At 39.8% G+C, this 25,383-nt stretch overlaps 3 protein-coding genes across 4 annotated transcripts; 2 read left to right on the top strand and 1 right to left on the bottom strand.

The window, feature by feature from the left end:
* Positions 1-31: 31 nt before the first annotated feature.
* Positions 32-5,026, bottom strand: tchp (trichoplein, keratin filament binding). 2 transcript variants are annotated; one of them, XM_063897820.1, is made up of 13 exons: positions 4,889-5,026; positions 4,504-4,698; positions 3,341-3,551; positions 3,187-3,243; positions 2,780-2,848; positions 2,175-2,348; positions 1,985-2,097; positions 1,830-1,896; positions 1,565-1,737; positions 1,399-1,480; positions 1,125-1,310; positions 818-961; positions 32-729 (listed from the first exon to the last, which is right to left on the bottom strand). In XM_063897820.1, the coding sequence occupies exons 2-13, from the start codon at positions 4,692-4,694 to the stop codon at positions 697-699; spliced, it is 1,500 nt and encodes a 499-aa protein (XP_063753890.1). In that variant the 5' UTR covers positions 4,695-4,698; positions 4,889-5,026; the 3' UTR covers positions 32-696. The 2 variants fall into 2 exon arrangements, with proteins under 2 accessions (XP_063753890.1, XP_063753891.1); XM_063897821.1 differs by having other exon boundaries at positions 1,985-2,082.
* Positions 5,027-6,010: 984 nt separating this feature from the next.
* gltpa (glycolipid transfer protein a) lies at positions 6,011-10,844 on the top strand. Its single transcript, XM_063898102.1, has 5 exons — positions 6,011-6,117; positions 8,835-8,893; positions 8,994-9,127; positions 10,034-10,184; positions 10,307-10,844. The coding sequence occupies exons 1-5, from the start codon at positions 6,015-6,017 to the stop codon at positions 10,487-10,489; spliced, it is 630 nt and encodes a 209-aa protein (XP_063754172.1). The 5' UTR covers positions 6,011-6,014; the 3' UTR covers positions 10,490-10,844.
* A 1,353-nt stretch (positions 10,845-12,197) lies between these two features.
* trpv4 (transient receptor potential cation channel, subfamily V, member 4) lies at positions 12,198-24,830 on the top strand. Its single transcript, XM_063896405.1, has 17 exons — positions 12,198-12,452; positions 13,498-13,579; positions 14,160-14,596; positions 15,380-15,555; positions 16,543-16,695; positions 17,206-17,346; positions 18,730-19,028; positions 19,154-19,333; positions 19,487-19,645; positions 20,218-20,310; positions 20,448-20,521; positions 20,873-21,038; positions 21,184-21,250; positions 21,859-22,163; positions 22,955-23,082; positions 23,178-23,299; positions 23,422-24,830. The coding sequence occupies exons 2-17, from the start codon at positions 13,571-13,573 to the stop codon at positions 23,520-23,522; spliced, it is 2,610 nt and encodes an 869-aa protein (XP_063752475.1). The 5' UTR covers positions 12,198-12,452; positions 13,498-13,570; the 3' UTR covers positions 23,523-24,830.
* Positions 24,831-25,383: the final 553 nt, after the last annotated feature.

Raw genomic sequence — 25,383 nt, 5'->3', positions numbered from 1 at the left:
TCATGTGTTCACTGCCTACATACAGAAATGATTTGGTTGAAAACATTTTATTATAAAAAGTCTACAAAATCAGGATAGAAAAAATACAGCTCTAAAAGTGCAAAACAATAATCAGCATATACCTTAAATAACATCAAGATGGCAAAGTATTTGACTTCATAACTGACACAAATGCTTCATTCTGCAAAAGGCATTTAAGGATAACATTCAAATGTTTCCAATATGTCTTAAAACAATACTCCATGTGTGCATTAAAGAGCTTTTAATTTACGTAACAGTTCATTCTCTTTTCTGGCTGTGAAAAGATCCCTACACAACACAGTTGCATTGCACGAGGAGGGATGACAAAAACAGTCCTTAATGTGCACAAAAAAGGCATTTTAAAGGTCAACTAAAGATCATTTGAAGCATCAGGAGTTAGTGACACAAGGAACAACACACCACCACTCAATGGAGTGAAAATAACAAATAAATTAAGCAGGAAAAGAAACATTTCCCAACTGATTGGATTAAGTTTGATATGCATGCTTCAATTGAACAAGGACTGGATTTTGTCCTCCGTCAAATTACATCACATCTCCTCATGGCCATTAGGAACAATTACAGTGCCTGCTGACTATTTCGATTTAGTCATGGGAGCATTGTTTTAAGACACACTTCTCCAATATTATTTAGCTCTTCAGTCTTGTCTGTTGATCATGTCCATGCTGATCGAGGTCTGCTGCGAGTCTGAAAGGCACAGGTTCAGCATATTTTAATATTGAGAAGCATCTGGAAACTTGAAACACGAGCATTCAGCGGGACTTTCAACTTTTACCTTCTCCTGGTACCCTTTCTCGGCCATCCTCTGAATCTCTAGCCTCAGATCCTCCTCCTGGATTTGCAGAGCCTCCTTGTTCTGCTCCTCTTCCTCCTTTACTCTGCACTGCTCCTCCCACTGCTCTTGGCGCCGCTGCTCCATCTGGAGTATACATACAGAAACAACTTCATATCTGTTTTTATAATAAAAATACACATCTAATGCTGCGTTGTGGGCTGGAATGCATGGTTATATATATTTGAATTATATTTCTGTTCTTCATGTTGAAAAGAAATGCTATAAAGTATCAAACCACTGTGCCCACCTGAGCATTTATCTCTTGCATCCGTGCCGTCTTGTGCCCCTCTTCTTGCTCCTTCTCTTGTTGTCTGGTCTGCCTCTCCAGCTCCAGATCCTGGATCAGCTGTTCTCGTCTCTTCAGGGACTCCTCCTGAGCTTCTCTGTTCTTTTGTAACTTAAGCTCCAGCTGCTGCTGTCTCCCAGCAAGTACCTGTACAAGAAAAAGAAGAAGAAGGAGTGTTTAGCAGTCATACCATTTGAAAAGCATTCAAATAAGGATTCATTTTAAAGCAATTCACCTCCAGCATGAGTCGTTCTCTGGCTTTCCTCTCCTTCTCCCACTGTGCTTCTCGCTTCTCCCACACACGTTGAGCTTCTTCTCTGAAATGGATGGGATACAGAGGTTGGTGTTGGAGGAGAAGTCCTTTCCTGCAGAGTCAGGTCTTATTGAATCTTGGTGCTCACCTGCGTAAGATGTCAAACTCAGCCTCCCTCTCCCGCTCCAACTGAAGCTGCTCTTCAATCACGTGTTTCATCCAGGCAGCATCAGCGATCGCCCTTTCCCTCCGCGTGGTCTCTAGCTTCGTGTCCTCCTGCTGTCCTTCCAGTAAGGCGGTCAGGATCTTACGGTCGGCCTCCTGGTGGGCACGGGGAGATTTAAAAAAGGTGTGTAAACCAGGCAAGTTGGGTTATGTAGAAATATATATTGTATCAAAAGAGGATGACCAACCAGTTCCTCCTGCACTTGCTGGGCTCTCTTCTTGAGCTGAGCACGATACTGACGGATCAAGAATTGGCTGGTGGAACACAAATCCAACGAACCCCATTCCTCACCAGAACAAAGCATCGTATGAGGTGTGATTCTGCAGAAAGAGCTTCCCTTACCCCATCTCACACTTCTTTCTCTTTTCCTCAACCTTCGTTCTTTCCTCCTCTGTCTTCTCCAGCTCCCATTGTTTGACCAGCAGAGCCTCTTGCTCCTTCTTCAGGCGAGTTGCCTCAAAGAAACAATAACATTAGCTTACACATCTGCAATTTTTACCCAGCAGAAACACTTTGTCCAAGTTCTGAATACCTCCTCTTCCCTCAGCTTCAGTTCCTCCATTTGTTGGCGAAGTTCCTCTGCCCTCTTCTTTTCCTCTGCCTTCTTTTTCTCCTCGGCTTGCTTCATCCTCTCCAGAGCCTCTTTCCTGGTCCTCTCATACTCATTTTCAAAGCGTGTTTTCACCTCCTGCTCTGCTTCTTCTTCCTAAATGTTTGAAGAGAAGGGTCACTTACAGTAGGTGTTGAAACTTTCTTAATGATCTACCATTTCCAGGGGTTCAGTGTAAGTCGATTTCAGACTTGATACTGTGTTCACAGATGACATGAGCCCAGTTTAATTAAATATTGATTTGTTACATGAATAATTAGTCACGTAAAAGGATAATGGCAGAGTTTAACGCCATGTTGGTCCTATGTGTCAGCACTGACGTAAGGGAGGTGATGCTTAAAAGTTGTTAAGAGCCATTTTTACTCAATTTAGTTGAAAATTGAGTAATAACGAGTCAGTGCTTTGGGTCCTTGTTGGACAATAATCTCCAAATCACCTACGACCTGTAGGTGATTTGGAGATTACTGTCCAACAAGGACCCACGGTTCAAAAACACAGAGACAGTTATAAAAACATGAATGTCTCACCTGTTTCCTCTCGGATATCTGCTCCTGCCACTGGCCGACAACATGATCTTTATGTAATGCTGACTCTACCTGTGGACAGATTAAAGGTAAGGACATCGACGAGACAGGGATACTGATTAACTCGACCCGTAGCGGAAACGACACCAGAACATTTTATGCTCTGAAGTCAACACTGGACTCAGGTTAACAGAAAGTCATGGAATATCTGCATCACAAGGCCTATTAGTTTCCAGATCAAGTGGACGTCTTGACAAAAAGTGTCTGTTTTCTCATCTTGCAGAGCTCTTCAGACGCACAGAACAGTTACTAGAATCCTGAGGCCATCTATCACTAGATCCACAGTTAGACTTTTAAGTATGAGGTTTGGCAACTTTTCGCTTTTCCATAAATAGTTTAAACTTAGCTACCTCTCGCAACTCTGTGTTGTTTGTCTTCCAGTGCTCCCGTAGCAGCTCTTGTGCAAGCTAGGGAAGAAACGGAAAAGAAAGAACAGGAATTATTCACTTGCAGAGCACAACCATGATCAGCACTGAAAAATAAGTTTTGATTAAATGCAAATACCTTTTTTCTTCTTTCCTCTCTTGCTGTTCGAAGTTCTTCAGTTTTGTGCACCAGCTGACTTGCCAGTGAGCTCCTGTCAGGAACTACGTCTCTGAGCTCCGCCTCCAGTCGGTCTCGCTCCTCTTCAAGCATTGTCCTCAGTCGGTTCCTGCGCTGCTCCAGGCTTGCCTTCTTTTCCTCTTCGAGTGTCTGTTTATAGTATGCTGACATACTGACAAAACGTAGGAAGAAAGAAATAAGTTAATTTTCACTGGCTTCTTTTTCTGTCACTGTTGAGAACAAAAGGGCTTCAGAGACGTACTACAAGATATAACACCACTTTCCTTTATGCCCTTTATTTTTCACACACAGTAAAAGAGCATTGTACACACAGACACATACACATTATATATCACAGCACATGTATATAAGGATACATAGATGTAAGGCTAAACATTGATATTTAGTTGCTCAAACCAAAATATAAACTGTGTTTATAATGAACAACTAAACACTGAAAAAGAGGCATTGAAAAAATATAGTTACATTAATTTATTTAGGCATTCGCAGATGAAACACATCTATCATCAAATATTATTATAAGTAGTAAGGTCCTGAGAGCAAAATATAGACATACTGATTTTTGTTGTGCCAAACAGCTGATGTGATCCTAATGTGTTTCCCAAATAAGTAAAGGTTCACTGGGAGCAATAGTTTGTAGACTACTGTCTCTTTTTAAATTTGTATCATAAAGACACCTATTATACAAAGAATATTTACTTACAGTAATACTTGCAATCATTTTAATATTAAACATAAACATGGAACCAGAGCTGAAAGGGAGGACTCGGATCCTTTACGTAAAAGTCAAATTAAATAACAGTATTTTATTGTTCAAGTAAAGAGACCTGAAATCTAAATAAATCAAAAGTAACAATTATAATTTAAAAAATATCATATATATTATCCTGAAATGGACCAGTCTGCACAATAAGTAATCTTACTTCTTAGTAAAAACTCAAGTAACATTTTGAATGCAGGACTCTTACTTGTAACAGAGTATTCCTACACTGAGGCACTTCTACTTTTACCTAAGTACAAGATCTGAGTCCTTGTCCCAAATCTGAAGTAAGATCTATTTGTTTACTGGTATAGATCCAGCTCTGCTGCAGGACGTTACCCACCTCTGCTGGTAGGAGTGTCTGGAGCTCCAGGCCTCCTGTTTGTGGCTGCGGACCCCCTGCTCTTTGAAGTATCGGGCATGCAGCTCCCACTGTTGCCGCTGCCGGGCCTCCTGCTCCCGCTGCCGGGCCATCTGACCGGCCAGCCCGCGTGATCGACTAGGCACACGGGCCGAGAGAGTCGGCAACGCCATAGACCTGAATCATAATTAACACACAATATAAGAAGAAATCACTTCAAAGGTATCCTCACTAACGTTAACGATGGGCGATTTGTTGTTTACTAGTTAGCTAACGTCAATTTTTTTCCTGGCCAACCTACAAACTCTATATAAGCAAAAAATACGCAGTTATGACTATTTCAGCACGATAAACAATACCTACTCACCCTTCCGGTAGCACACTGAATTGCTTTCTCCTAATATTTCTTAAAACTAGTCCGGGTTTTGCATTTGTTGACAGAAAACCCGTTATTCAGTCCATGGATCCGCCAGTATTCCTTAGTTACCGCCACACTTCCTAGTTACTCCCACGCTACGGGGTGTAGTAAAGGTCAAAATGATCTACTGGAGGAAATCGCAAAACACACTTCCGGAAAAAAATTCTCTGGCAATCTTATTTATTAAAAGGAATGATTCATACACTGTGTATGGTTCTGCTAAATTCTAAATGTTCTATTATGATCCATAAACATCAGGATTATTATTATTAACCTGCTGTTTTGTTATAATAATTATTATTATTATAATTTGTATTATTATTTTTATATTATTGTTGAGTACCATATTTACTTTTACATTTACATTTAAAAAATAACATTGCATATTTTGTAATTGAATAAATGAATGAAAGTAATTGCTTTTTAAAATGTTATAATCAAATTAAAAGATAATAACAAAAGGTGAAGCACAGCATTGCACTACAGTTTTTTTTTTTTAACCTTTTGTGTTGTTCAATAATTATTGTTTCTTAAATAAACTTAATTAGTTAAGCGGAATGAAATGCCAAATGCAGATATTCAAGATATCCCACAAAACCCCATTAGTAGGCAGTAAAGCGTGTGATCAAAAGCAGAGGAATAATAGCATCAGGTCAGCTGATTAGACACATTAGCTGGCCTTCCTGTGTTTGCTCTGCACTAAATGCTGTTTATTGGCTGTTTAGACAGGGAGCAATGACCCAGTTAAGAAGTTGACCACTGGAGGAGCTGGATAAGACACTACCTGGGTGCACTGTAGGTGACTGGTGTGTGTGTGTGTGTGTGTGTGTGTGTGTGTGTGTGTGTGTGTGTGTGTGTGTGTGTGTGTGTGTGTGTGTGTGTGTGTGTGTGTGTGTGTGTGTGTGTGTGTGTGTGTGTGTGTGTGTGTGTGTGTGTGTGTGTGTGTGTGTGTGTGTGTCAGGGTGGGGGTATGGCACACAGCTTCTTCTGGTGTCACTGTATTGCATCGCAGTGGATGGTTGACAGCCTGTTCCTATCATCAATTCAAAGGTTAGAGTGTGTCCGGAGTAAAGAGATGGCTCTTCTATTGGAGCACCAGTTCAGACAGCTGCCTGCTGACAGACAGGTGGAAACAAGACCGTTTCTGGAGGCTGTGTCATACCTTCCACCATTCTTTGGTAAGTGAAGTTTCCACAGAGTGACACGGTTAGAGACCATATATAGATATGCACCACTGCCATTCCAGGTAACACAGTTATGTTGAAATAAACATTAAAAAGTGGCTGCAGCTAGTAGAGGCATTTAATGCACACATGTATTTATCTTCAGCATATTATAATGATTGAGTTGTCAGAGATGTTCAGTGACTGTTCAGTTTAGGCAAGATTGATGTATAGGGTTGAAACTAATGATTATTTTCATGGGATCCTGGAAATACATTTTTATATTTAACAATGAGTCATTCTGTCTACAAAAGGTCAGGAAAAAGTGAAATGTCCAAGATAAATATCTTGTTTTGACAGTCCAAACCCCACATTTATTAACTTAAATATGATTTTAAAAAGAGAAAAGCATTACATCTCCAGATAACTAATTCTGAAAAACAGCATTTTGGCCATATTGGTTGGACAAAATCCACTAATGATGAATCTACTTCAAAATAATTATTGTTCCATCATTGCAGCTGTACATTGATGACACCGACTAACTGTTATTGATTGATTTGATCTTAATATTGCTTATTTTGGCTGAACATGCATACAAATGCAGCATTTTAAGTGTGTTAGAGTTCCCCTGCAATGAACCTTTTATCAGACGTCATGCATCTTTCATGTGGGATTTGTTCATCTTTGATTAATAAACACATAAGTTGTTGTGAGAGAAATCTGTCACAACACTTCCATCAAACCCAATAAAACGATCTTGCTCTTTCCAAATGATAATCTTTTTTTTGGGATCGTATTTCTCACCATCAAGCTGTCCACAATCCTTTAGCATGCATAATTTAACCCACTGGCCTGGATTTTGAGTTGTGAAAATTGATTAGTACGGTGTTGAGTTCCCATTGCCCATTCACCGGCTGCATGGGGCAGCAGGGCATCTTTGTGCAGCTTCATTCTGTATTAATATGCCAAAGGCCCTCCATTGAATTTGCCATGTGAAACCGTTGAGAGGACCCAAGTCTGATGTCCATATTAAACTCTTTCCTCCTTGTCGCCATTGTTTTTTTCCTGACCTAGAAATTGCTCGGCCAACTTTCCTACAAGCCATTAAAGTCCTGCACACTGTTAAAGTACATTCACACAGGTGTTTTAGATTAGTCTGCCTAATTAGACCTCTTCTTTGAGTCTGCATGGACAGTACTCCCTGGATGTTTTGCACCTGTTTTAAATGCTGGACAACTACTTACGTGGGTCTGTCAAGCTTCAGAATAAAATACAGAATAATTACCTATGTGGGCATGTAGGACCTGTAACAAGCAGAGCACTGAATGGTGTTTTTTGTAAATAGAAACATATTTATTTAGGTTAGTTAGTTAGTTAGTTAGTTAGTTAGTTAGTTAGTTAGTTAGTTAGTTAGTTAGTTAGTTAGTTAGTTAGTTTAATTTCATTTTATTCTTATAAAATTTTACTGATGTTTAATATTTCTACATGAACTGTGTCTGTGTTACAAAAAGAGAGTCGGAAATATAGAGAGAGCCATAAAAGTTAAGGACATTTAAGAAAACAAGATATGTTCAGTGTTGTGGATATCATCCGCACAAAAGAGCGCATTTTTTCACGAGTAGTTTCCACTAACCGCTCGAGATAAAAGCTGTCTGGTGTGTCAGCGGGTTATTCAGAAGCCGCGTGTGGTCGGGACTCTGGATGTGTCATTGTTCGCCATCCTGTCACCAAATACTCCCATAGCCTAATTAAAGGACACCTAATGATAATACTGTGATGAAAACACCAGACTTTGAAGGCCTAATCGAGGTATTGTTGGGTGGTTGTAGGCCACAAGAGTGCTTTTAACATTTGAATATGCTCCCCGTATTTCACTTAAAGAGTAACACCTCCTGATCCTGTTTCCACTAACATTCAGTGGTTTCGTTTCTCACCTCACTGCAATGACGTACAGGTGTACTCCAGAATCCTGTCAGATTACTGTTGGGTGTTACAGGTGCAACCAAGCACACTTCCCATTAGTGATGAAACAGGCAGCAAAACTCTTGTAATGTAAGCCTGGTGTTTACTTTTGTGTCTGCTTGGTTTAAAACTTAACTAAAGCTACACGGTGCATCATGGAACTCAGTTAGAATAAACACATCCATGTTAGAATTTAGTATCTGCAAAGGTTTAACAATTAAAATGTCTTGTGCGTCATTTTATGCATATAATCCCTTTAATTGAGCCTGACGTTTTAGATATCAGATGTTGGATAATTTTTTTTTGTGTGGTGCTACAGGAGTTTTTAAAGACAGAGCCACCGAAGAGTCTTTGGGGATAAAAGGTCAAAGGTCAGGGTTTGTGCCACAGTTTAATATATAGTAGTATTTACTAACATCAAGATATTATAGGAATTGTATTGACCTTTTAAATGATGTTGTCTGTATGTGATATGTAACTTACATGTGAAGGAAAGCTACAGCTACTTCACTTGTTATGCATTTCAGTGGTGCTTTAAACAATTTGCATGTGCCAGTGGAAACAAACAGAAGAAATCCTTGCATTCAGACCTGCATTACAGTTTTTACAGTAGCCCTTTTAGCTTCTGTAATGATAGAGGTTGGTGGTCTCCATGGGAGGCTCTAAATAATGCTGGTATTCTTATATTAATACTTTTTTGTGTTTACATATGTACGTTTAAACTCGTAGAATTCTCAGTCACTCTCTGTGTAAACATTTATCCCCAGACTGCCTTGGTTCTACTATCTTTGCACCATTAAAGGCGGACTTATCAAGTAACATCACGGTAAGTATGTTTAGTCTTTCATGTCACCAGAGTTTAATCTGGGGTTTTATTTATCTATTGCTCAGAACAGAACAACAATGTTTACTGTTTTACCTTGCAGAAAATCAAGGCGATTTACGATACAAACCCTGGACGGTTCAAGACACTGCAGCAGATTCTGGAAGCAGAGAAGGAAATACATGGAGCAGAATGGCCCAAAGCTGGAGCCACATTGGCCCTTTTGTGGCTGAAAAGGTTTGAGAAACTCTGCATTTCAGGTTTTTGATATTATTGAACTGGAGATGTTAATTTAATTTTGGGCTACAGATCAAATCAAGTCAGGTTTATTTTATTTAGTCCAATTTTACAAATCATAAATATGGACTTATCATTCTGTACAACATACGACAGCATTTGTCCTTTCTGACCCCATGCTTCGGATGTTGTGTGACAGTATAGGCCTGTAAAATAAAATTACAATATAGGCATCCATATGACCAAATTATACACTGCCCAGCCAAAAAGAAGGTCACAAGCCTGTGGGGGGCAGTGCCATGATCTGGGGTTGCTGCAGTTGGTCTGGTCTAGGTTCAGCAACGTTATTTGCCCAAAGAATGAGGTCAGCTGACTACCTGCATATACTGAAGGACCAGGTTATTCCATCAATGGATTCTTTCTTCCCTGATGACACAGGCATTCTCAAAGATGACAATGCCAGGATCCATCGGGCTCAAATTGTGAAAGAGTGGTTCAGGGAGCATGAGACATCATTTTCACACATGGATTGGCCACCACAGAGTCCAGACCTGAACCTTATTGAGAATCTTTGGGATGTGCTGGAGAAGACTTTGCGCAGTGGTCCGAATCTCCCGTCATCAATACAAGATCTTGGCGAAAATTAATGCACGACAAAAATAAATGTTGTGACATTGCAGAAGCTTGTGGAAACGATGCCACAGCGAGTCGTAATCAAAAGCTAAAGGCGGTCCAATGAATATTAGAGTGTGTGACCTTGTTTTTGGCTGGGCAGTGTATAATGAATGTAAACAGCAGGTTCCAGGAGTCTAGACCACCTAGAATCTGAACCACACAACCTCCTCTCCACCATGTTACCTATTAGCCTGCATCCATAATCACTGTGCGTTTCTTCTTTATCAACAGGGGTCTACGATTTATTCAAGTCTTCCTACAGAGCCTGGTGGATGGTGAAAAGGATGATAGCAACCCAAACCTCATTCGAGTCAATGTAGCCAAAGCCTATGAAATAGCCCTGAAAAAGTACCATGGCTGGTTCGTGCAGCAGCTCTTCAAGGTGAGGCATTCATGCATAATAGAGCCGATGTTTGACCTTGCCTGTTTTATTTGTGTAACTGAGCATACAAAATGCAAGATGAGTTGTGTATGAATATCACATTTTCATATTTGCTCTTCTAGGCAGCTCTTTTCGCTTCTCCATATAAGACCGATTTTATGAAGGCCCTTTCCAAGGGTCGGGATGTCAAGGAAGAGGAATGCTTGGAAAAAATCAGAAAATTCCTCATCAACTTCACTGCCACTGTTGATGCTATTTATGATATGTACACTAAGCTGAACGCTGAACTTGACTACACAGTGTGACCGCAGGACGTTCCTCCACTGATCTTAATTTACAAAGCCTTTCACTGTCTGCAGCCTGTAGTCTAAATCTTGACATCATGTCTCCCTTCAGCTCATCTGACAGTACTGAATAATACTCAAATATTTGTCTACTTTTAATCATCCGTGTTCCTGTTCTGGATTTCTCTTTACGCATTCTTCCCTGTTGTTTGACTATGAGGCAAGTCTCCCTAAGCAGCTGCAGAATATTATTACAACAGGTCTATTATTTGGGGGGATTGGATTGTACATATTAGTTTTGAATGAACAATTTTAATATTATACTGTCCAAAGTTATTTGTTTTTCAAGGCATTATTTTAAAAAAGCTAAACATTTTACCAGAAACTCTAAGAACAGTTTCTAATATTGCAATCCTGCTTGTGCCTTAAGATGTAGCCACGGCTTTTCTGCCTTCAAAAAAAGTATATGTGTCCCTCTGTAAAGCAGGCAAAGTACCAGATGCTATTATTACTGAAGTTATGGTCTGCCTCATTCTTCCATGCTCTGCAGGAAGTAAATATGTATTCTAACTATAAAGCAATGCTTCATCAGCTCTTCAAGCTTCTCTGTCCCCTCTTCTCTCAGGTCCTCACATTAAACTGAATGGGTATTTTCTTTAAACTTCTTCGGTCAAGGTGATATTAAGTGTTCCTTTAAAAGTGTTTGCCTTCAACACGGTGGTAATATAGAATTTGAGATGCTTGGTGATGCACATTAAATGTTAAAAGGGAAGTATTGAAAGCATTCCGACCTTGAATAAAGGTTACGTCAGTGTCCTTTAGTTAGTCTGTATTGTTTTGAGTTTATGTGCTGAAATGCTCAGCTGATGTTGCCTCTTGTGGCTGAGAATATGTTGCAGTGCAAGTATAATAATGCAAAAAAAAAAACAACCCTTGTATTTTCAATGTATGTAAACTATAATTTGCAATAAAGAATATTTAATAATGTATGTAATTTTCTTTATTTTTTGTGAATCTCTACAGTTTTCCAGCATTGTTTTAACTGATTAACACAGCTCATAACTACAGTGGTGGAAAGTAAATACATATGTTTATTCTTGTTCCATAATTAAATACATGTTTGAGATATTATTCATTGTTGCCATTTTATATTTCTACTAAATTTGATCATTTAGAAAATAGGATACTATGTTATACATTGCCATATATGTCACCTAGTTGTCATCCTTTTATATTAAAATGGTATGGCCATCTCAAAAAATATGATGCCTTATAAAAACAAACATTAGCCTTTATAAAAATGATCTTCATTTCAAACAACTGCAATAACATTAAAAATGCTGTTTCACTTTTTTTTTTGCGTTGCTAATAATAATAATCTAGTAATACAATTTAACAATGTACGTTTAAATTGAATTATGAATGTTGGATTGTGTAGCCTACTTGTAATTTTAATGTCTCACGTTAACTTAATGTAATGGATATTTGCCTTGCAGTTAACTTAATAGGGCTTTCCAAAACCCATGTATAAATTCAATAATAGTTTACAATAGATACGCTTAAAAATGTATACATGCTTAAAACAAAACGTCTTGTGATGATATGTAAATAAATAAACAAACATTCCAGGATTGAGAGAGGCTCAGAGTTACCGGTGTTTTGTTTGAGTAAGCGCCTGGCGGCCGTCTGTGGTACTGCACCTCACCCTTCAGCCTTGGTTCCTGCCATGGATGTATAGCGGTCACTTGTCTCACCGAAAACCTGTGAAAGCATCCGTTGTTCTGCCGGACTTTACCGGCACTCGGACGCGGAAGTCTGAGGAATACTGTGATTTACTTTTAGTCAAAGCGTTTTGTGTCACATTAAACCCGCGAGTACAGCAGAGGAGCCTCTAACACGAGAGAGAGAGGGAGAAATAAAGTTTCAAACTTTTGGAAAAAGCTTCGGACTAGTTTACCAAATAAAACCAAGTGATCAGATCAAGGTAAGTACCACTCATGATCCGTTTTGGTAATTAAATGCTTTCAGAAAAGTATGAAGTCTGATTGAGGGTGTATTAGTTTGATACGTAAAAAGAAATTCTTTAAAATCAAGTTTTAATGTTGTTACAAGTTAACACAGTTTTTATGAACAGTTTTCGAATTGTCAGTTTAGTTAATCCATATGATTCTTGGTTTTTAATATATGGTGAGATCTTTACATTTTTAAAGCTAAAAGTGTTTAACTTTTTCTTTTCTGACCATTTAATTACTTCTTTAACTTTAGTCCCAGTAGCCATTAGGCAGAGCCTCCAGACTCTCTGGCTCTGGATAATGTCACATCAGCAGTGACTGTGGGCAGGATGTCCCATATCTGTGAGGCTACATCACCCACATTTATCTACAAGGGGATGTACATTTTTCTGACCCAATAAGTGGATAATATCTGAGCTCTGGGTCCTCTTTCCTATTGTATTTTATGATCCTATTTTATCACTGTGACAGGTTTAATACTCATTGGGTCCTCTCTGCCTGACACCTTCACCTAATAACTAAATCCTTTGTTTTAATACCTTATCCAGGGTAGCCTCTCTTTGTTCCTCTGTATTTTTACTATCAAATGCCCATTGAGGTGTAAAGGCATGATAATCCTTGTGTGTCAGGAAGGGTTGTGAGTCATGTCTCCCCCTTAGTGGGACCCCTGCTCTCCTGATTATGTAGCTCCTCTGCAGGCAAGCCAAAGCCTTAGATAGCTTGCCAATGTCATGAACAAACTCAATGCATACGATCTGCAAGGTAACTGCAGGGGGAACAGAGGTAATATGTCCAGCATTCAACAGACAGGTGGTGTGATTTTGCCTGAAGAGGAAACAGTAACTTCTGACCAATGAGAGGTCGGAGTCAGAGACATGTTATTAGTGTTGGCATCAGAACTGTCCTTTTTTCCCTTATATCCCAACCCCAAACGTCAGAGCTCCTTTATATCACCCAGGCCCTACAGATTTGCTCTCTCCTGTGTCAGTTGATGGTGACTCTTTTTTGTTTCTACAGGATGCCCACATGCTTCAGCATCCTTTCCAGTTTTGCTTGAAGAGGAATTTGGCACACCATTGTGATAAAAGGGATGAATGAGGTATGGTGGGGTTAAATGCTAAATGTCTAGTCTACCTTAAGATTCCATTTTTAAGTGGGGATTTCCAGGGTTCATTTGACAATTTTAGTCTCAATGCAATTGTAATGTTATTTAAATTATATTTGTGTTCCTACTTTTCTCTCTTTAAAGTGGCTAGTGTGGTTTTTCTGGATTGTTTATTCAGTTCTCCTCATGTTTATCTTTTGCATCTCACAGCGAATGTGACTTGTTATACAATTATCCCGCACCATGATGAGCTGCACTTGCCAGCAAAGGCAGGGAACGTAAGATATTGACTACTTGTAAAGTCACCCCTAACCTAAGAAATAAGATACAAATAAGAAATCACTGGTGAGTCCCAGAAATGAATGGTTACCAAGAAAATAAGTGATTAAAAACGAGTTAGTTTCTTGAATCCTGCATGAGGCCAAATGCTTTAAGCTTGGTAACACAGAATGAATAGGCTACATAACCTTTGTGTTTGAACAAGAACCTTTGAGACTTCTTTTTCCATGTGTTAAAGAATTTCCTGACTACTTTAAGGCGGTGCAGTTCACCCAGAAAATGTTGTTTATTCCAGGGCCGCTCTGCTCTCTTCAGAAGGTGCCACCCAGCCTTGTCCAAGGCCGACACCCTCTCATCAGCTGCCCACTCTGTGGACACAGGCGATGGCGGGGCTGCCCAGTCTGAGAGCGATGCAGCACTCGCCCTGTCTGAGTTCTCCCACTTGTTTGAGAATGGGGACGGTTCCCCGTCAACTCAGGACACGAGTCAGGATTCAGCCCTGGAGCTGGTTCAGCCTGGCCAGCCCACAGACAGCAGGCAGAACCTGAGGATGAAGTTCCAGGGTGCTTTCAAAAAGGGCATTTCTACCCCTATGGACCTATTGGAATCCACCATATATGATTCAAATGTGGTGCAAGGTCCCAAGAAAGCACCAATGGACTCACTCTTTGACTACGGTACCTACAGAAACACCAGCAATCAGAAGAAACGCAGGAAGAAACTCCCAAGAGGGTGTGTGTCCCGAATTTATTAAAGTATGTCCCTGATTTCTGAATGAACACTAGTGACTTTAGACTGAAAACAGCTGGTTGGAAAAATGTTATCATAAAAAAGGAAAAAACTTGTACAAATGCCACTCTGTAAACAGAGGTGTGTGTGCCACATAAGAAAGTATGAACACACACATGCGCGCTAACACACACACATTCAGGCCATTCACTGGTCGAACAGAGAGCATGTTGTTGGTCTCTCTGCAGCCATTGAGGTAATATTTAGGCTGCTCTACCTTTCCCATAAACAAAGAGGTCTTTCTTCTGGAACACTCAAGGGTGTGGATTACTGCTTAAAAGATGGTTTGTTCAAAGTGAAAGTCAAAGTCCACTTTATTGTCAAAGTTTCCACATGTGTTATACACACGGAAAATTGAAATACCGTTTCTGGCAGTCAAATATACAGTAAACAAGAACATATAACATAAAAAGATAAGAGCGTAGAAAAAAATGGGTATACAGAAAACAAAAACTAAGTAATATATACATATGTTCGACACCATGAACACAGTTTGACGGTAGTGCAAGTAGTTATTTCGGGACTGCGAGGGGGCCGCTGCGACTGCTCGCGCCGCCATCCAAGCCTGCATTGTTGATCATTAAACATCTATTCAAGTCTACGTTTTATGTCAATGACGTGATCAGAATCCATGGATTCAAAGGAAACTCGATTACAGTACGACTTTGTTGTAATAACTTTGCATTTTCCATGAATGTATGACAACCTGTTTTTGTGTCTCCTCAGTAAATCTGAGACAACCTGTGATGATGCTCAAAGCTCTGACCCACCGAGAGTAGTGAAAATATTCAACCGCTCACTCCTGTTCGACTGCGTGTCACGTGCAGACGCTGAAGCTCTTGATGGCCTCTTGGAGTACCTGCAAAGTCAGGAGAAGAGGTTAACTGATGAAGAGTTTAAAGGTGAGTCTAAAATGTTTAGGTTATTACTTTCATCACATATACTTAGACTACAAGGAAACAGAATTGGTTTGTGTTTGGATAGGAGGGCAGTATTTGGTGACACAGACAGTTTCTGTCCGAATTCACTCTCTTGAATGTTGATTCAGCCTTTGCTCTACAACAGAAACTCAGTTTATCTGGTGCCGACTTTTACCTTTGGCCTTTTTTGTTCCCCTGCTCCTCTCCCTCTGCTTTGTTTGGCTCAAAGGATGTGAGAGGGAAAAGGTGGAGTTGAGCTTTTGTCCTGCTATGGGCAGGCTTATAGGAAGGCTTCCTGTGTGTCTAAGAAGTTTTTACAGGCTCATAACAAGCAGCAGAGAGAAATCACAGCAAACTGCCATCTCCTTCATAGAGTTAAACAGGGCTACAGTGTTTTTCTCCTTTTGAAACTGAGATACTAAAAATAGTGAAGGGCTTTTTTTGACCTCTGACTCAGACAGTTTGATCTCATGAACCCTATTTAATTATTGGCATTTGACATTTCCCAAAACCATCATTCACTACTATATTCCCAGCACATTAAGAGGAACACACCAGGAGTACTTTCGTCATTTCCAGGGGAAAAGAGGAAAGATTGTGGAATAGTATAATTATAACTATATTATTAAAACTCATCCTTCTATTAAGCATCTTAAAACCCTGAAGTGTTGCAAAGATTGTTTAAACATGAACTGTTTTATATTTAAGTTAAATGCAATTCATAAACAATTGAAGTAATAGATGAAAAGTAATGACTAAATTATTGAAATGTGCAGCTTCTGCAATTACCAAACCAACTGAAAAACAACAGCCAACACTGTCATTCAATTGTATGAAAATAGATTTCAAACATGATCTACTCTTATTAAACATTATTGGTAGTATTGCAGTATTGATAGAGTTGTACTTAAATGGAAAGGTGCACTTGAACTAAAAATAATCTTGTTTCTAATTACATTTTCCCATCAGAGCCATCCACAGGTAAGACATGTCTGCCTAAAGCCCTGCTGAACCTTTACGGCGGGCAGAACGTCACCATCCCTCTGCTGGTGGACATAGCAGAGAAGACAGGAAACCTCAGAGAGTTCATCAACACACCCTTCAGGGATGTCTACTACAGAGGTATGGACACAACCCAATAATGATTACTTTCAGTTACAAAAGGTTGCTGAAAGAAATAAGTCTTAAGTGAACTTTGCAGTTTTATACAAGATGGTCCCTTCATCTTTCACTGAGCTGAAGCTGGCACAGACGGTGTCTTGTTAAGAGTTATTGAAGCTTGTCTGGCTGGTGGTTGAGGCCCTATTATGGGGAAGCTATGGACTGTATTTATATTATGTATGTGTACAGCTACCAGTTACAGCTCTGTATCATAATGACAAGATCCAGGCCTCCTTTGTTTGGCTTAAATTCCTTACATTATTTTTGACGAAACAGTGAATGAATACATTTCACCTTTGGATTTTTATGATAGCTTACGTAATACGTTCTACATAAGTATGACTGCGTATAGATAGCTTTCACCTCTCATGGCTCTTGGCGAGTTACTTTTATGACCTCAACACTCAAGCCTAATACTAATACTCAACACTAATGATAGTTAAAGTGTTTATTTGTTATTGTATTTGTCAGGCCAGACAGCGCTCCACATAGCTATAGAGCGACGTTCTAAGCAGTATGTGGAGTTGCTGGTGGAGCAGGGAGCTGATGTTCATGCCCAGGCGAGGGGACGCTTTTTCCAGCCCAGAGACGAGGGGGGCTACTTCTACTTTGGTAACGACCTTTACAGCTCATAAATCTAATGTGGAATCTAAAGAGTTCATTCAGCTTCTGTATTTCCCTTTTCAGCAGACCTTTTACTGTCTCTTTATTTCTCCAAACACTATAGGCAGTGTGTCATAGGAACACATCTGGAAAACTCTTAATGTGTTTTCTGCCTTTTCTTTTCATCCGGTAGTTATGATGTTGTGTGGATGTAGTTTCTATGACTTCACTGGTCGCTATTTTAGTTTCCAGCCTGAGTTTTTTGCTTTACCCACAAGAGGTGTTCTGTCTTCTAAGGTACAGAGTTGCCTCATAGCAGCTGCCAGGATGAATATTGTTGGTACATGCTCCTGGTAAAGATACCTAGCCAAATGAGGTGACATGATACCCCACCCTTTTTCCTTTTACATGGCAGAAATTTGGCAGGATACTGCTGTGGTCCAGAGGGGAAGGCCACCTCATAGCCAAATGTTTTCTAAAGTATCGTAAGAGAAACCGTCATCAGTGGCGCCCCAAAACCACATGAAAAGACGAGCATTATGTCATGGGAGATTGTCCAATGAAAGGTGTCAGTGTGCTGCCATGAAGAAAAGTAAACACTCTCTGTTGACCCTCCTCTGGCACTTACACAACAGAGGAAATTAAATCACGTCCTGTACCTCAACACTGCCCTCTGTGGTGTCTGTTAAGGCACAACGAGTGTGTTTTAATTAATAACACTATTTCTCCTAAAGCCTTCTGAAGATAATCATTGAAGGTATAATTGATTCTGATGTGAGTCTTCAAAGTCACTGAGAGAAAGGTAGCTTGTAGGGGACTCTGTTTAATATTTTTACCTAACCCAATTTGAAAAATTGTTTATTTGATTACATTCGTCTATTATATTTCTCACTCATCACAGAGGAGATGATTTCTATTTGCACTTAGCACGGTTGTCATTCCCAAATCCCAGCGTGTCCGGGCGCAGTGTGAGTAATTTGCTGCGGAGCTTTGCAGTGAGGTGAACAGGAACCTGGCAGGGCTGATGGCTAATGGGATTTAGACTCACGCTAACACTCTGCATGCAGCCGTGCAAATCCATGAAGAGGAGCGTTTCTATGTGAGGTGACAAAGTAATCTGTCACCCATGGCAACGGCTCATTTTCAGCAGCTGCTTTTGGCACTCTGGCCCCATTGAGCCCCGCCCTCAAACAACTGCTAATTATGCTGTTCTCATAGCAGGGATTTAAGTCAAATCTTTGATCCAAGTTTAGTAAGCTTTGCAAAAACATGCAGATGCCAGCTACAGTTCTTAATTAACCCTCCTGTTGATTTGCCTTTTTAAAAATACAATTAATTTAATCTCCTGTAAATTCAGTGGGAAGTTTCAGCTCTCTGTCTCTGTTTGCCTAGGTGAGCTGCCTCTCTCACTGGCTGCCTGCACCAACCAGCCTGACATAGTGCACTACCTGACTGAGAATCCACACAAGAAGGCCGACCTGCGGCGCCAAGATACACGTGGAAACACAGTGCTGCACGCCCTAGTGCACATTGCAGACAACACCAAGGACAACACACGTTTTCTCACAAAGATGTATGACCTGCTGCTAATCAAGAGCGCCAAACTCTACCCAGACTGCAGCCTGGAGACGGTGTTGAACAACGATGGCATGTCACCCCTCATGATGGCCGCCAAGCTGGGCAAAATTGGGGTAGGGTTAATGATACATCACTGTGTAGTTCAGCATCATTATAATAACATACAGTTGCATCACATTACCACAGGCCTTCATATTAAGTGAAAGCTCAGTAGGCAATCTCCTCCATGTTTCTCCAGGTTTTTCAACACATTATCCGACGGGAAATCAAAGATGAGGAAGTTCGTCATCTGTCCCGGAAGTTTAAGGACTGGGCCTACGGACCAGTGTACTCCTCCCTGTATGATCTGTCCTCACTGGACACATGTGGAGAGGAACCGTCTGTGCTGGAAATACTGGTCTACAACAGCCGCAATGAGGTGAATGAGATGTTGATTTTATTTAAAGAAACAGCTGAAATCATTCACTGTGTCTGTCAAGATCATATTCAACAGAAACATGCTGTGTGCCAAAATATTCAAAATGTATATTCATTACATTATATCAGTGTTTATTTCTGGTCCTGTTGTCAGAACCGCCATGAGATGCTGGCAGTGGAGCCCATCAACGAGCTGTTGAGGGCCAAATGGCAGAAGTTTGGTGCCGTCACCTTTTACATCAGTGTGGTTTCCTACCTCATCACCATGATCATCTTCACTGTAGTGGCTTATTACCAACCAACACAGGGAACGGTGGGTGTAAAATGACTGGGTGTGAACAAGTTTCCACATCAGATGTCATAGCAGCAGATTGATCTGAAATTTGAATATGATCAAGCAGTATTGAATTGTCAGGATGCCACATGAACACATTTTTCATTTACCGTCAAAGCATTTTTTAATTTATTTAGTAAATACGTATATACAGTAGCCTGTATGTATGTTTTATATGAAGAGCACATGTTATAGTCTACATCTGACATTTTTCTAAATTAAATGTTATTGTACCAGAGCAGAAAAGGGTATCCTGAATTTTTAAGTGACCACATAATAATAACATAATGTTTCAGTGTTTTGAGAGGTACTTTTGTCTGCTTTCTTGCCAGAAGGTAGATGGAAGATTGATACTGCTTGCACATCTGTACATTAACTATGAATCTACAGCCATCGCTGCTTAGCTTAGCTTAGAATAAATACCAGAAGCCGGGGGAAACAGCTAGCCTGGATCTGTCTTATTAAGATATTATATCTTATTTCTTTAACCTATTCTTTACAACATTGTTATATTAAGTGAATCTAAAGGTGTCCTCCTCTTTCCCTTCCAGCCTCCGTACCCCTACACGACATCCTCTGACTACCTGCGCATGACGGGGGAGATCATCACCTTGGCATCAGGAATATTCTTCTTCCTCACCAACGTGAGTGAATTTACTCTGATGCCTCTCTATGGTTTGATCATTTGTTGCTCGCTGCTGTCTCCAAGTCTCCTCCATCAAACTCAAACCTGTAAACCACGTCGGTGTCATTATGGAAGTGTCTCTCTACCCTTTTGCAGATTAAGGACCTCTTTTTGAAGAAATGCCCCGGGGTGAAGTCTTTATTTATTGATGGATCTTTTCAACTGCTATAGTAAGTCTCCATCGTCTGTCCTCGCTTTGCCTTTTCCTAACCTCTAGCGCAGATTTTGCTGACTTTTAGTCAAGGCACATTTTGCAATCTTTAAATTGAGTCAGGTAATTCATTCCTCAACCTAATAACCTGACATGTTTCATACTTTACATATTTAATTAAACCCATGATCCAAAGTGCAGAAAATAAGGAGCCCCTCTCGGGAAATGTGTTTAAATTATTAGCAATATGGCTGTTCATTCTGATTCTCGCTCATGATAACCAGGTTCAAATCTTCACATATGAATGTCTTCAGTACCACAGATTTTAGCATTGGAAGTGGTTCATAAACTCTTCCTTTGCCCTCTCTAGTTTCATCTACTCTGTGCTGATTGTAGTCACAGCTGCTCTCTACCTGTCTGGCATTAAGGCCTATGTGGCTGTGATGGTGTTTGCACTTGTCCTTGGCTGGATGAACACGCTTTACTTCACCAGAGGCCTGAAGCTCACTGGCACCTACAGCATCATGATCCAGAAGGTAAGATAATGGGGGAAAAAGTGATCTCATGAAAATGAACTAACCTTAAATTTCACCATTGCTGTGACAATAATTTAGTGAATTTAGTTCTCTTGATAATCATAATTTCCATGTGTCTAAAGCTCATTTTATTTTCGGTTCACAGATTCTTTTCAAAGACCTTTTCCGATTCCTGCTGGTGTACCTGCTCTTCATGATTGGTTATGCGTCAGGTAGGATTGGTCACCTAACTTTACAGGTCAGCATTGCTGAAAGGGATGGTTTAATATTCTGAGAGATAGCGCTAATACTCTCATTTATGTCCTCTAACATAAATATAAAGCTACAGCCAGGCGACATTGAGTTTAGCTTAGCATAGCATACAGCCAACATGGTGTTTGCAGTTTATATGCTAAGCTAAATGTTTCCTGGATGTAGCATCATATTTAACAGAAAGACAAGAGTGCTAACTCCTCAAACAAACTAATATTTATATTTTCTACATCTGTATTTGATCTCTGTAGGCATTATGAAATGTTTGTTGACTGTTATGTGTGTACCTGCCAAGGGACTGCAGATGCAAATTAGCTTTAAACTATAATCTGGCATGTAGCATCTCTTCTCTTTTGGAAATAAATGTATTTTTATGCATAGTCCTTGTTCAATAAAGGTATATAATAATAATAATATTAATAATAATAATAATAATAATAATAATAATAATAATAATCATCTAAATTCTGTCAAGAAATCGAATATGTGTCTTTCCCAAATTGTTGGACAGTTTGGACTTGTGATGCTCACAGACACATAACCCAAGCTCCTCTGTTTCCCCCCTCAGCCCTGGTCGCCCTACTGACAGTGTGTCCTCCTCCGGGGACAGACTGTGAGGGGGGCTGCCCCACCTACCCGGACTGCAGGGACACAGACACCTTCAGTGCTTTCCTGCTGGACCTCTTTAAGCTGACCATTGGGATGGGAGAGCTGGACATGATTCACAGTGCACAGTACCCTGCAGTTTTTCTCATCCTGTTGGTTACCTATATCATCCTCACGTTTGTCCTGCTGCTCAACATGTTGATCGCTCTGATGGGGGAGACAGTGGGACAGGTGTCCAAACAGAGTAAGAAGATCTGGAAGCTTCAGGTGAGCTACAAGTTAATATATGGGGTAGGCAGTGCTTAAAAGGTCAGTTTCACAATAACACGTATTACCTTATTAGCTCTTGTGGTATCCAGCCATGCAAAGGTTTTGGTTTATTTTTGTAAGGTTATGGAATTCTGCGTCCACTCCAACACATAAGAGGTGAAACAACATGTGTACAGCTTATATATAACCATTCCCTTCTTAAGGCTGAACTGTAACATCAGCGTGTTAACGTGGTGATGTTAGCAGGTTTAAAATGTACCATGTTAACCATCACATTGTAGCATGTTAGATATTAAGCAAACTCACTTCTTAAATGTCATTCATTTTGTTTTCACCAACTTGATTCAGACATAACACAAATACCTTTTTGTTATTCATTTCCTTAATCTCATTGCAATCCATCTAATAGTTGTTAAGATGTTTCCCTTTAAAGCACACATTTCAAACTCATGGTGGCACCAGAGGAAAAGTCAGGGCATCACCAAAGTCATCATGATTCATCCTCTAGGCGACAAGGATTTCTACACCGCATTACATATCAATGCATCCAGACGTTTGTTTTTTTTATCTCCAGAGGTGCAACCCTGCTCTCACCACCACCATTTCTATTCTTCCCTGTTTTTCAGGCAGAAATAAACCTAACCCTAAAAGACTATATCTCACAATTAATAATAATAACAACCGAAATTCCAACCAAAATCTATTTTTCTTGCTAGTTACCAAAATAATTATGTTTTTGGTTTTTGAGTGGCTTCGATACCCTTACTAATCATAACTCATACTCACAGTGGGCAACAACCATATTGGACATTGAGCGGTCTTTCCCAGTCTGCCTTCGCAAGTCTTTTCGAGCCGGTGAGATGGTGACTGTGGGGAAAAACTGGGATGATACACCTGATCGACGCTGGTGCTTCAGGTATAATGCATGACTGATAATCACAGACACACTCAGCAGCTCCAATGCCACTTCAAAGGAAACGGTTCAACTGAATGTTGTCTTGTTTTTGTCAGGGTGGATGAGGTGAATTGGTGCCACTGGAATCAGAACCTGGCAATAATCAACGAGGATCCAGGCAAGAATGAGACTTGCCAAGCCAATGGGTTGCAGCAGACCGTCAAAGCCTTGCGGAGAGGTGAGATTCTCACTATGCTCTCATGAATAAATGCATCGACAAATAAGTATATATTCATGTGGAGCACACACTAACTTATTCATACAGATCAAACAAAAACCCTTCTTCTTATCCCCCTCCAGACCGCTGGTCCACAGTGGTTCCTCGGGCGGTGGAGTTTAGTAAGGGTCCACGGCCTCGCGATCTAGCGGTAGAGATGGAGCCGCTGACGCCCAGATACTGATGTCTGCAGGAGACTGCCTGTCTTCCTTGAAAAAGAGACAGCAGAAAGCCATCAGCACCAGTGAGATCACTCCCCAGGGAACGATTTGATCAATAGGTGGACTAATTTGTGCAGATTTCATGTGCCTTTGGTTGAAAGAAAGTATCATACATATATAAGGTGTGATAGGACTGATCACACAAAGACACTGGATGTACAATGTCTGAGATAATCACTGATCTGTAAAACACCAAAGCTGAGATAAAAAAATGAAGAACACGTAGCATTCAGGACACAGAGAGCTATAACCTGCTTTTTATTTATCATAAAAGATACTATAAAAATGTACTGTACCTCTGTATTTCAGACATCAGTGACTGTTTACTCAGGGATTCAAAAGAATCAAATATATTCCAGCATTTCCATTCGTAATATAATGTTACAGAATGAAGAAGGATGGGTTTGATATGATTTAACAGAAGCATCATTTCGCATTATTGCCTTAGCAGTGTAAACAAAGGATTTGAGAGAAATGTCATCTACTGATAAAATCACAATGAGACATGTCTACCTGAAAAATGCTTAAAGAGCGATCCTATTTGCTTGCTATATATTTAAGAGGTCCTTATATTATGTATCATAAAGATGTACATTTGAAATGTATTTTTAAAGCTATAGTAGATTAGTGCATAGAAATGGTATATATGTTTTATATAAAGTGTATTTTCTCCACAATTTCTGTACCGTATTAATCAAATAGTTACTAACTCTCAGGCTTGGGCTGCCAGCTCAGGCAGCGCAGCTTTCATTTGAACTGAGACAATGCACAGTGCCAATTTCTAATGTGTGCATTATTATACGAACACAAAGACATTGTTCTGAACAAGATGGGCATGATGAGCAGGTTATAGTTGTCAAGCACATATGCAAATGTGAGACAATAGCCTCCCGTGTTATGGGTTGTCTTTGAATTTCCAGAGTTATTGTTCCTTTGCAGCTGGGGTATTTGCATAATCAACTCTCAGGCCTCGCCATTATGTGCTTCCCTCTATGCTGCAGTGTTGTCATTGCAATTGGCTCCTTGCCTTATAGAGCATCTTGTTTATGCGCAACTAATGCATGTATACACATATATGAGTTATTGTTCTTCGTGACAGGGTTTGATTAAGAGCAGATACAGCATACAATACATTTTCACTAATTCATTACTGTTGAGGGTCACAGGTCATTGTTCACTGTATTTTCATTATTTTTGTAAACAGGCCTGTCGAAACATTTTTATACTGTTTGTATATTGCTGCACAGAACAATAAACACTGAATTTATTTTATGAACCGCACAGTAGTCTGTTTTCTCATTCCTGTATAGAATTATGAAATGTTTTTGCAATCTCTACTCTGATAAATGATCGAGTTGGTTTATCCTAGTATAGTTGCTACTAACCAGCACCAGCAAAAAAATGTTTTTGTTGAAATGTATGTGAGGAAAGATTTAAATTAAAAAAAAACATTCAGGAAAAGACTGAAACCAAAAGTCACAAAAAGAAAGGAAAAAGAAATCTATAAAATAAATAAATATCTATATATTTATGTTTATCTAATCTTGTCATTGTTCTAATTGTTGCTTAAAATGTTATATTACTTTATGTTTTGTGGTCATAACCTATATAATCTTTTCCAGAAGGCTTTGGATTGTGTAAAAAACGTGGTTCTGATTTTTTTATGTGTTTCTTACAAAATGCACATACATTTTACTACGTTTTTAGATTATTAAACTCTATTCAGGAAGTAATGTATTTGCAGTTCCTCCTCTGGCCTGGTGATGGCGGCAGAGGTCTAAACTCCTGGTTGTGTTGCAGGTGGAGGTCCCTGTTAGCTGCTTC

The sequence above is a fragment of the Eleginops maclovinus genome, chromosome 12 (genome assembly GCF_036324505.1).
Source record: "Eleginops maclovinus isolate JMC-PN-2008 ecotype Puerto Natales chromosome 12, JC_Emac_rtc_rv5, whole genome shotgun sequence".
Classification (NCBI taxonomy): domain Eukaryota; kingdom Metazoa; phylum Chordata; class Actinopteri; order Perciformes; family Eleginopidae; genus Eleginops; species Eleginops maclovinus.
The sequence above is the reverse complement of the archived record's forward strand: the minus strand, read 5'-3'. Positions and strand labels throughout refer to the sequence as shown.

What these genes read in the sequence shown, in the direction of transcription:
- tchp (XM_063897820.1), bottom strand. Translation starts at nt 4,694, where the DNA reads ATGGCGTTGCCGACTCTCTCGGCCCGTGTGCCTAGTCGATCACGCGGG. An exon ending in GAGTTTGACATCTTACGCAG is followed by an intron (nt 1,481 to 1,564) that starts GTGAGCACCAAG and finishes CATCCATTTCAG; the next exon opens with AGAAGAAGCTCAACGTGTGT. An exon ending in GAGAACGACTCATGCTGGAG is followed by an intron (nt 1,311 to 1,398) that starts GTGAATTGCTTT and finishes TTTCTTGTACAG; the next exon opens with GTACTTGCTGGGAGACAGCA.
- gltpa (XM_063898102.1), top strand. Translation starts at nt 6,015, where the DNA reads ATGGCTCTTCTATTGGAGCACCAGTTCAGACAGCTGCCTGCTGACAGA. An exon ending in ATACCTTCCACCATTCTTTG is followed by an intron (nt 6,118 to 8,834) that starts GTAAGTGAAGTT and finishes ATTTATCCCCAG; the next exon opens with ACTGCCTTGGTTCTACTATC. An exon ending in TCGTGCAGCAGCTCTTCAAG is followed by an intron (nt 10,185 to 10,306) that starts GTGAGGCATTCA and finishes TTGCTCTTCTAG; the next exon opens with GCAGCTCTTTTCGCTTCTCC.
- trpv4 (XM_063896405.1), top strand. An exon ending in CAGGGATGTCTACTACAGAG is followed by an intron (nt 16,696 to 17,205) that starts GTATGGACACAA and finishes TGTATTTGTCAG; the next exon opens with GCCAGACAGCGCTCCACATA. An exon ending in GGGGGGCTACTTCTACTTTG is followed by an intron (nt 17,347 to 18,729) that starts GTAACGACCTTT and finishes CTGTTTGCCTAG; the next exon opens with GTGAGCTGCCTCTCTCACTG.